The sequence below is a fragment of the Vulpes vulpes genome, chromosome 2 (assembly GCF_048418805.1).
Source record: "Vulpes vulpes isolate BD-2025 chromosome 2, VulVul3, whole genome shotgun sequence".
NCBI classification, from domain to species: Eukaryota; Metazoa; Chordata; class Mammalia; order Carnivora; family Canidae; genus Vulpes; species Vulpes vulpes.
Window position 1 is genome coordinate 44181320 of NC_132781.1, and position 12117 is coordinate 44193436.

The 12117-nt window shown below is 35.7% G+C and overlaps 1 protein-coding gene across 1 annotated transcript in view; it reads left to right on the plus strand.

Annotated features, from left to right (window-relative positions):
• Positions 1-12117, plus strand: part of CPD (carboxypeptidase D) — a 79317-nt gene that overhangs the window by 4534 nt on the left and 62666 nt on the right. The window contains exon 2 of the mRNA XM_026016312.2: positions 2897-3144. Coding sequence (XP_025872097.2) covers positions 2897-3144 — 248 coding nt within the window. The remainder of the gene's footprint in view (positions 1-2896; positions 3145-12117) is intronic.

Genomic DNA, 12117 nt, shown 5'->3' on the forward strand with positions numbered 1-12117 from the left:
AGCAATTGAATTTTATCACCTATATAGATCGCGTGTATTTTGTTGTTCTAAAAGCATTTGGTTAGGCCATTTTAATATTTCAGGGAAGCATTGCAAGAATTGCCATACAGGGGCACCTGAGTGGCTCAGTCGGGTAAGGGTCTGCCTTGGCTCAGGTCATAATCCCAGGATCCTGGGTTAGAGCCCTCCATTGGGCTCCCTGCTCAGCGGGGAGTCTGCTTCCCCCTCTCCCTTTGCCTCTCCCCCTGGCTTGTGCTTTCTCGCTCTCAAATAAATAAAATATTTAAAAAAATGCCAAAGTGAAAACAGCATTTAGTAGGGGTGCCTGGGTGACTCAGTGGTTGAGCATCTGCCTTCAGCTCACAGTGTGATCCGGGAGTCCTTGGATTGAGGTCCCCTCCGTCCCCCTTCATCATGTCCCGCATTGGGCTCTCCGTAGGGAGTCTGCTTCTCCCTCTGCCTGAGTCTCTGTCTCTCATGAATAAATAAAAATCTGTTTTGTTTTTTTTTTTTTTAAAAAAACCACAGCATTTAGTAGAGAATCTCAGACTTTAATGTTTTAATTGAAAATATACAATTAAAGTAGTATGCTTCACTTACTTAGAATATGCAGTTATCCATTTTATTTTTCTAGAATATGAGTGCCATGAGGGCATTTTTAATGTTTTTTTCCTGACATATTCCCTAGTGCCCAGAACGTTGACTCTTAAGAACATTTGTTGCTGAATGGATTACCTGAACTGCGCTAGCTTTCTTTTAAACTTTCCCAAAATCAGAAGGGGAGAGAAAAGTACTCAAGTTACTTTAGATATACAAATCAGAAGTAAATTGACAATACCTTAGCAGTATTAAAATGCCATTTTTTGGATAGGTAGAATGGAGTTAGAATGTTAGAACATACACTTAGGTTTTGTTTCTGTATCATTCTGTCACCCAAATGCTAGCACTGGTAGTGGGGAATAGAATGAAAGTCTGAAGGCAGTGATTCCCTAAGTAGGATGCTAGATATCTCCAAAGGAGTGAACATTAGTTGAGCAGAGGCTATAAAGCAGTTGTTATGCTAGAAGGTGTTTACGTGTATTAATTCTTATAACAACCCTGGGAAGCAGGTAGTGTTAATCCTCATTTTACAAAAAAAAAAAATACAAAAAAAAAAATCCTCATGTAACAGATGAGAAAGAAACTGGGGTTCAATGAATTTAAAGGCAGTAACTTCTTTCTGATCATATTTTATTACTGGTGAGTGACAGCTCTGGGAGACTGAATGTTCTTGCCCATATTTGCGTGGCTCCAAAGCCCGTGCTATTGCTGTTCCGCCAAATGGCATCCTCTGGTGTCTGGAAGATTGCTAATTACAGTTATATATATATATTTATATATGTATATATATATATATTAGTTTTTAACTAGTCTCTTTTCATAGTCTATTCTAGTATATAATCATTGTTTTTACTGATTAAATTCTGTCTTCTGATGAATATTCTGTGTTATATTTTCACTTTTTGATATTTTCTGGGATAACATTGATCATACTTAAAATAACCTTTCAAATTAGACATACTATAGGCCTAAGGTTCTTTGAAGCATATAGAAAGAAATGTTCTATATAACTCCCTTTAGAATTTCTGTAGGTCAGTTCATTTCAGCCACAGAAAGGTAGAAGCAAGAAAATCCAATTTAGAGTGCAAAGAGCAAAGTGTTCAATCTGTAGTCACAGCATTAGTTTGAACTGTTCCATGAGGGAAGGATGTATAAATAGGGCTTCAGCATGTTTTTGCCTTTAGCTTTCACCATAAAAGGAGTTCTTCAGTATTTCTGTATCTATAAATTTCACCAAATTATAAATTGGTTCACTTAGAAGTAGAAACATTAAAAAAAAAGTGTTTCTTTTATGGGAGCAGCCTTGTCTCCATGTCAGTTTATTTTTTAATGGGCCAATCAGAAGTCTTGGGCTTAGAAAGAGAGCTGCTTCTATGGTGATGCACTGAAGGACTAATCTTCTCTGTGCTATATTGTTTTTCTCTGAAAGCAGCTTACTGTATCAGGTTCTCCCCACCCCCAGTCTTCTCAACTGTAGCTTCTCTCTTGACAATGTGAATTTACTATATTGTGAAACTGTATTTGTGGGGCAGAACACATCCTGTTTTAAATTAGACTCTGTGCCTTAAAATATAAATAATTTTGGGATAATAAATATAAAAAATCATGAAAGTCATTAACCTAAGTCACGTGTTCAACAAATATTTAAACAAACCATGTTTTCTACAATGTTAACATGTTATGAAATACAAGTATCAGATTGAACTATATGAAACTGTCACTTTTGTAGATCAAAAAGTGACTGAACCCTGGCAGGTTCATATGATTCAACCTGATACATGCATTTGAATTCCCTGAATAAGATGTCTCCTAAAACGTTAACTTGTACTGTTTTTCAGCTATTTTTTCAATGATGGGGAAATTCTTTAAAGTTGCTTAAGGTTGGGGGGGATCCCTGGGTAGCTCAGCAGCTTAGCGCCTGCCTTTGGCCCAGGGCATGATCCTGGAGTCCCCGGATTGACTCCCACATTGGGCTCCCTGCATGGAGCCTGCATCTCTCTCTGCCTGTCTCTGCCTCTTTCTCTGTGTATCTTTTATGAATAAATAAATAAAATCTTTTTAAAATATTAAAGTTGCTTAAGGTTAACTTAAATTGCAAAAACTGTTTGCCTGAGATTTGTTGAACTGATGAGACTTTCTTTCCTTTTCCTTTGTTGTTGTTCTGCTTCCAATAGCTGTTAGAGTTGTTTTCTAGGTCTCTCAGAGATACCTGAGTTCATTTATGAAAGAGGATTTTTAAATACATGACATTTTCTGTGCCTTTTTTTACTGATACATGCTTTGGTTGTTTTCAAAGGTTCGTGCTTTCTGGAAATCTGCATGGTGGCTCAGTGGTAGCAAGCTATCCCTTTGATGACTCTCCAGAACATAAGGCCACTGGAATCTATAGCAAAACCTCAGATGATGAAGTCTTTAAATACTTGGCAAAAGCCTATGCATCAAACCATCCCATAATGAAAACTGGTGCCCCTCATTGTCCAGGAGATGAAGATGAGACTTTCAAAGATGGGATCACAAACGGCGCACATTGGTATGATGTGGAAGGTATGGAAAGTTATGAATTTGCTATGTTTTCCCCCTTGTTCATTTGGCCTGCCTTCCTTCCTTGCTTGCTTCCTTTCTTTTTTCCTTCCTTCCTATCCCCCTCCATCCCTCTTTCTTTTCTTTTCTTTTCTTTTCTTTTCTTTTCTTTTCTTTTCTTTTCTCTTTTCTCTTTTCTCTTTTCTCTTTTTTCTTTTCTCTTCTTTTCTTTTCTTTTCTTTTCTTTTCTTTTCTTTTCTTTTCTTTTCTTTTCTTTTCCTTTTTTTCTTTTCTTTCTTTTCTTTTTTCTTTCATTAAGTAAGCTCTATGCCCAACATGGGGCTTAAACTCCCAATCCCCTAAAATCAAGATCACATGCTCTACTGACTGAGTCAGCCCAGTGCCCCTCATTTAGCTTTCTTATGTATACTCTAAGTGGAAAAGAGGAAATTTTGAGGAATTCTAGTTCTTAAAAAGCATTTTTTTTTTTTAATTTTGAAAATTTCAGACCCACAGTACAATTGAAAGACTATATGAAGGCCTATATTATCCTTTATTTAAATTCACCAATATTGGGCAGCCCTAGTGGCTCAGCGGTTTGGCGCCACCTTCAGCCCAGGGTGGGATCGGGCTCCCTGCATGGAGCCTGCTTCTCCCTCTGCCTGTGTCTCTGCCTCTGTCTCTCATGAATAAATAAATAAATAAATAAATTCACCACTATTATCTTACCCTGAATGCTCCACCTCTCCTGTCCCTTCCCGTCACACATTCTCTTTTGCCAAACCATCCAAAAGTAGGTTGCAGTTTCCTTAATATTTCACCTGTAAGTACCTCAGCATGTATTTTCCAAGTATAAGAACATTTTTATGTGCAACTATATACCATTATGTAACTGAGAGATCAACTGTAATTCAGTACTACCATCCTGTATTCAGTCCATAACTCAAATTTCTTTATTATTCCTCAGATCTCCTTTATAGCTCCTTTTCTTCCAGATCAGATCCAATCAAGGTTTGAGCATTTTATTTGGTTCTTGTGCTTTTGTAGTTTCCCCAATATAGAACCATCATATCAGTACTCTCTTTTCTTAATTATGGTGAATCCTTTGAAGAGTTCAGGTCACTTGTCCTACAGAACATCCCATATTCTAAATCCTAGTCAAATTTTCCAGCAAGACTTACATAGATTACATCACATCACATCAGGACACACATAAAGTACATGTGCCATGTGGCATGGAGGACATCTTAGTTAATGTGATGCCTACCAGTTCTTTCCTTTTTATATAAGGGCACATTTTCCTTTTATATTTTAATCTGTCGGGTTCATGTAATTTTTAAAAATTGTGGTTGAACACACACACACACACACACACATAAAACTTATTTTAACTATTTTTAAGTATAGAATTAAATGACATTAATTACATTCACAGTGTTGTACACCCATATCCCCACTGCCTACTTACAAAAATTTTTCAACACTCCAAACAAACTTGGTAACCATTAAGCGATGATTCTCCATTCCCTTCTAATCTACTCTCTATCTCTGGATTTCCCTATTCTAGATATTTCATGTAACTGGAATCATGTGTTTGACCTCCATCTGGCTTATTTCTCTTAGCTTGGTGTTTTCAAGGTTCATACATTCAGCACTTAATTGTTTTTTATGATGGAGAAATATTCCATTGTATGTATATACTCCATTTTGTTTATCTATTCCCCTACTGATGGGCACTGGATTGTTTTCACCTTTTGGTTGTTGTGAATAATGCTGCTATGAACATTGGTATATAAATATCTGTTTAAGTCCTGGTTTGGGGAGCATCTGGGTAGCATGTCGGTTAGCCTGCAACTCTTGGTTTGGCTCAGGTGGTGAGATTGAGCTCCCTGTCAGGCTCTGTGCTCAGTGTAGTCGGCCTGGGACTCTCTCTTCCTTTCCCTCTTCTCCTCCTGCTCATGCTCTCTCTCCCTCTCCCTAAAATAAATAAATCTTAAAAAAAAAAAAAAAAAAGTTCTTGCTTACAGATCTTTTGGCTATGTACTCAGGAGTGGCATTCTTGGGTCATATGGTAATTTTCTGTTTAGTTTTAAGGAACCACCAAATTGTTTACCATAGTGGCTGTATACCATTTTACATTCTTATCAGTAATATACAAGGATTTTTCGCTTTTCATGGAATATTGTTTTTAAAAAAGTTGTTAAATTAAGTTTTTTTACCTTTTCTTTTTAAGTGTTACATAGACCAGCTGTTGTGCTTTTTAAATTTTTGATGTCCTTTGAATAATAACCTATTTTTTAATGCAGTCTTAGACTATTAAGACTAAACAGAAGGAAAAAGATAATTCATGGAAATGTCCTCTGTATAAACTTTTTCTGCTCTTGGAATCTGCCCATGGTGAAATATCTTACCTCGTCCTTACTTTTTTTTTTTTTTATTGGCAGTTACATTATAAAGTGTCTTATTACTTTCTCTTTAATGTGCCTTTATTTAAACCTTTGAATTATTCTTTGACTTTATATGTGTGAAGCATTGTTTACCCAAACTGGATCCTAAATTTGAGGACTTGATAATTTTGAGTTTTTGATTCCCCTGTATTTCTACCAATATTTTTTGTATATAGCAAACATCCATAAGAGGTTTAAAATAATTAGAAGCCATTTCTGCCCGTAAAAACTAGAAGTGATTTGAAAATCATTTCATTTTTTTATAGATAAGGGACAGACTTTGATGTTTAATCCCATTTCAATCTTCAGCAAACATACTTAATCAAATCTGACTTTAAGAACTAATGGTTTTGTGATATAGTCAAGTTGCTTCATAATAATTAAAGATATTATTTAAAATAATGTGTTAACAATAATTTACTTTTCTTTTTTGGAGAAAATTGTAACGAGAAAGTAATTTCTGGTTGACGATTAAGGAAGGTAAATCTATGTTATACTATTAAAAAAAGAGGGTGTTGCCTTCACAGTAAGATTATTCAGTTAAACCAGATATCAGATTTTTCTGATTCTTCAAACATGAAGAAGCTAAATTTTGCTGCTGCCATTATTACTGTTTTAATGAACGTCAACTTTTCTCCTTTCCTAGCTGGGTGGCCATTTACTGTTATTTCTACAACTAGCTTCTATCTCTTCCTGCCCCAGCAATATTGAGCAGTTTTAAGAGTTTCAACAGTGCAGATTCACTTTGTTTATCTTATGCAGGACTGCAGTGAGTAAGATATTGTGAAACCTTGTGACTCGGCATATATTCAGACCCGGATGTCCTGGAGTAATTTGACTGATGCCTTATGTGATGTGTTTAGAAATTCTAGCTCAGGGGATCTCTGGGTGGCTCAGCGGTTTAGCGCCTGCCTTTGACCCAGGGCATGGTCCTGGAGTCCCAGGATTGAGTGTCAGAATGGAGTCCCACATCCAGCTCCCTGTATGGAGTCTGCTTCTCCCGCTGCCTGTGTCTCTGCCTCTCTCTCATTCTGTATCTCTCATGAATAAATAAATAAAATCTTAAAAAAAAAAAAAAGAAATTCTAGCTCAAAGAAGTATATACTTTTAGAGCTAAAAGTGAATATATTGATCTACTCTAACTCTTTTGCTTTATAAGAAATCAAGACCCAAGAGAGGAAATAACTTGTACAGTATCATTTATTCCTTTAGCAAATATTTACTGAGCCTCTGCCACATCCCATATACTGTATTAGGTGATTGGAGCAAAGCAGTAGGAGCAAAATAGGAACAATTCCTGCTGCCAAGGATCAGGAAGGATATTAGAAGCATGGGATACGGGGTGATCTGGCCTCACCATGTTCACGCTGGTTGCCAGGATTGACTCAGCATATCCAGCCTGCCTATGAGGGTGGGCCTTGCTTCTCTCAACATGTGTCTCAAACCTGCAGGATCCCTCTAGGGAGTAACTATCCTAATAAGGCCTCTGAATGAATAGTCATGCTCTGCTACTAAAGCCTCCTTATTGTAAGAACCTAAGCTGAACTTATTCATGGGAGCAGACTTTCTTTTTTTTCACCACAATGTGCTGATTTGTATAACTTTTGTCTATCATTCTTTTTTTCTTTCTTCACAGTTAAGAAGACCTAAAAATCATCTGATGGTTTATTCTAAACCAAATTTAATGAAACTGAACTGTAGTTTTAGGTCAACTTTAAAAAATTGCTTTCTTTCAACTTACAAAATTTTACAAAAGGGCAGGTAATCCTAGACCACCTATAATTGAAATTATATGATCAAAAGTCACAATTAGATATGATTTTTAGAAGTTTACTTGGGCAAATGCTGTTATATTTCATTTCCTTGCAGGTAAAAGAACTCTGGAAGGCAGTGTAGTATAGGCAGTGTAGTATAGGGGCTATGGACAGAGCTTTGAAATCTGACTGGCTTGAGTTTGAATCCCAGCTCTGCCACTGACTACCTCTGTGAGTGTGTGTGTGTGTGTGTGTGTGTGTGTGTGTGTGTGTATGAGAGAGAAAGTGAGAGATCTTGGGCAAGTTAAGGAATTTCTCTGAGACTCATTTCCCACATATATAAAAGGATGACAAATACTATCTACCTTATAGGATTACGAGGCCCAAGTGAGAATGGATGTAAAACACTTATCTTAGTAGCTGACTATGATTAGGTCAACTGCCGTAGGCTTTATACTTATGTCTTTTTAAACCACTGCTAACTTTTCAAACTGGTAATCATGAATTTTTTTTTCCCCTTTGGAAGAAGAAAATGTTCTGTGGATTTATCAAACTTTATTCGCTCTCCTTTTATACTTTATTTCAACCTTTTCCCCCTTCACCTTTTATTGGGCAGAGAGTTATGAAATGTGACCAGATAGCATATAATGTAACTAACTCAGTTTTTTGTGAGTATAAGCTTTTTGATCATGTGGGCAGCTATTCTCTGCATAAAGTGGAGGTCAGACTGAGCAGCACTAATGTGCTCTAAATTTTGAGGTATATTTGGCTTGAAGTAGATTGCTGACGGAAAGGGAAAAACATGGGGGAGAATAATTACCAAATTGTTTTGAACAGCACGAAAGGTTATATTTGGTCCAAAAAGCAACTGAAAAGCTTATTCTGAAGTAGCATTTTCTGTGTCATTAAGCAGGACATCATGACGAGGATGTGCAGAAAAAGGAAGCCTGGTACACTATTGATGGGAATGTAAATTGGCATAGCCATTGTGGAAAACAGTATGGAGATTCCTCAAAAAATAGAAATACCATATGATCCAATAATTCCATTATTAGATATTTACCCAAAGAAAATAAAAACACTAATTTGGAAAGATATATTCATCCCTATGTTTATTGCAGTATTATCATAGCCAAAAGATAGAAACAACCTAAGAGCCATCAGTAGACAAATGGACAGGGCACCTGGTGGCTCAGTCAGTTAGTCATCTGCCTTCAGCTCAAGTCATGATCCCAGAGTCCTGGGATCGAGCCCTGGTTGGGCTCCCTGCTTCTCCTTTGCCTCTGCCCTTCTTCCTTGCTTTGTTCTCTCTCAAATAAATAAATAAAATCTTTTTAAAAATAGACGTCTATAAGGAAGTGATGTATATATGTACACACATGTATATGCACATATATACATATATATAAACACAATGGAATATTATACAGCCATAAAAAGAATTCAGTTGTGCCATTTGAAGCAACATGGATGGACCTAGAGGGTATTATACTCAGTGAAATAAGTCAGACTGAAAAAGACAAATACCATATGGTTTTATTCATAAGTAGATTCAAAACAAACAAACAAATGAATAAAAAAACAACCAAATCAAACCTATAGAGAACAAACTGATGTTTGCCATAGGGGTGGGGCGGAGACTTGGGCAAAGTAGAGTGAAGGGGAGTAGGCTGTACAGGCTTCAAGTTACGGAATTAATGAGTCAGGAATAAAATGCACAGCATAAGGATTACAATTGATATAATAGTGATGTATTGAGATAGGTGATGACTACACTTGCAGTGAACATAGCACAATGTATAAACTTGTTGAATTTTTACTATGTTGTACACCTGAAACTAGGTTAACATTGTATGTCAGCTATACTCAAATAAACAAAAAGCAAAAACAAAACAAAGCCCAGGACATTATGGATTAATCATAAGATGCCAGACAATTGGAATCTATTTAAAACAGACCAAAAATGAATCAAATAGTGTAGAATTGAAAAAACACAATATCTGATAGTAAGAATAGACAAATCCATTAATACAATAGATTTTAATTAAAGATTTTATTTATTTATTTATTTATTTGACACAGAGAGAGCACACAAGCAGGGGCAATGGCAGACAGAGGGAGAGGGAGAAGCAGTGGGACTCAATCCCAGGACCCTAGAGTCATAACCCGAGCCGAAGGCAGATGCTTAACCGACTGAGCCACCCAGGCGCCCCAGTAGGAGATTTTGAACATGTCTCAGTATTTGTTAGATCACAAAGACAAAAATATCAATAAAGACACAGTAGATTTAAAAAACATAAATAAACCAACCTGCCTTAATGAACATGAAGAGAATACTGTCATATCTAATTTTCCTGCAAGCTTTACTAATCTGAAGTATAGAGGAAAGGTAATTTACCACTAGTTACACTTACAGAAGATGTGTCTGGTCCTCTTAGTGCTTATATTACTTTGTTTTTAAAATTATATGTTATAAGCAAAGTAGCAAACCTACAAAAACCTAAAGCATTCTTATATCTTAGTTTGTTTCACATTTTAACGGGATCAGGTCCTAACTTACTAGCAGGACACTAAAGGTCCCAGACTCAAGCCTACATTTCTGGTCTTCTCCCTTACTTCTTCCCTGTCGTTGAACTGCTTGTCCTTTCCTCAAAACATGTACCTTGGCTATTTTCTGGAATGCTTTTCCCCAGTTCCATTCTAGTGGAACCTCTAGTGTAGTAGCTGTCACTCTTTTGCCTTCCTGGAGCTTTTTGTTGATACCATCAATACAATGCTTACCCATTTCTGTTGTTAGCTTTCTGTGTCTCCTGCTAGGACAGTGTGGTACTATTTGTTTAAAGTTATCTTTACACAAAATGTATTGGTGGGGAAAGAGTGCTAGAGTAGGAGGCACTAGGGAGGTGTTTACAGCTATTTGGAGCAAGGTCTTTTTTGGAAATAAGGGCTTTATCTAGAGGGATGCTGTGGGGATGAAGAGGGTGTGTGAAATATAAGAAATTGTGCAGAAAAAACTGTGAGATTGACTATCTGTTGTTAGATGGTAGAACAGAGTGTCAAAAAGAAGGACCCAAAGATACAATCAGAGGTTTTGAGCTTGGAAAAGTGAGAATGATAATGGAAATAGGAAAACTCATTGGAGGGGTGCTCATGTGTTCCTATTCTCTTCGGGTGAGAGAAGAGTGAAGATCAGGATGGTACTTGATGTTTTAGTTACAAGTATCCAATGGGCAGTTGGAAAATAGGCCCTGGAGATTGGGAGAGAAGTCAAGATGATAAAGAGATTTAGGAGTTTTGAGATGTGAAAGTGTATGGCAGCGTATATGATTTTGAAAATTGAATTGATATTGTTTCCTGGCATAATTTAATTGGCTAGAGCTAGAGCCAGAAATTCAACTAGAATATATTATATATATATGTTATATATATTATTATATATTATATATGTAATATATTCTATTTATGTAATATATATACACACATTCTATATATATGTATATATATAGAATATATATATATACATATATGTATATATATTACAAATACAAATAAACAGATGGCTGGTTTTTTGTTTTTGTTTTGTTTTTTACCTCTAAAGTGAATGTACTTTTGACATTTTGCCCTGGGATGTTTTTTTTTTAAAGGAATGTTGGAAGTTCAGATATTAATTCTCAGTCCATTGTTCATGTTTTAAGAATACTACTGATAATCAAATGAGCATTAGTAAAGTGCTTTTGGTCTTCTCTGATTTGTTCATTAGGGAGGTGATTGGACCTCTTTCTTTTTTCTTTATTTTAATCTGAGTGCTGCCTAATTTGAAAGTAAAGCAAAAAGGTAAAACAGTTCTCAGAGTACTTGCTTCTACTTGAGTCATGAATTTGCTTTAGGAAACTGAAGGATAGCCTGATATTTTAAAATCTGACCTTTAGGAGCGGCACAGTTGTGTATTTTGTAATGTGATAATAGACTTATGTGACGGTTGAGAACCAAACATTAATTACTACTTTAGGATTTGGTCCCTAAATCTTCAGATCTGATGTCTGGAAATTAGATGTGCTTTTTTTTCTTTCTTTTTTCCATTTAACTTAGGTGGTAGAGAATTGGGATTCTACTTTAAAAAAAGGAAAATGCAGTTCAAAGACTGTGTGAGAGATCATGTTGACCAAACTTAAACAGAACTGAAAACCAATGCAGAACTGTGTAATTTAGTTTAACTTTGTACAACCACATCATTAACAAATATATATTCAGTGGGAGTGGTGAGGGAAATAGATTTTTAAGATAAAGTTGCTGAGAATACAAAGACCAAGTTAAGATTTGCTCAAAATGAACTTGAATTTAGAGACTAGGAATATGGGGATTTTTTTTCAAGGGCAACCTCTTTTTTTTTTTTTTCCCCATTCATTTGATCCAGATGTCCCACTTAAAATTTTTTATGAACACCATCCTCATTAGCTTTTAAAAATATCTCAGGGAGTGTAAAATTATCACTTTATATCTCATTCATTATCAGTAAAGAAATTATTCACAAATGTCAAAATTGTGAGAACTTTTCATTATCCTTTGAAGTAGTTTTATTAAAGAAATAACAGTAAGCTCAAAATTTGAATATAGGATGGAAATTGCCCATCTATATTCAAGCACTCTGAAATGTTTTTCCTAATGAAATTTCTTTTTTTTTTCCTAATGAAATTTCTTAATACATTTGCAGTTTTTTCTGTAAACGATTTGTAGGATTCTTGTATAATACAGTTTCATACTTTATAATTTGGCCTACAAAGGCAAGTTAAAACAAA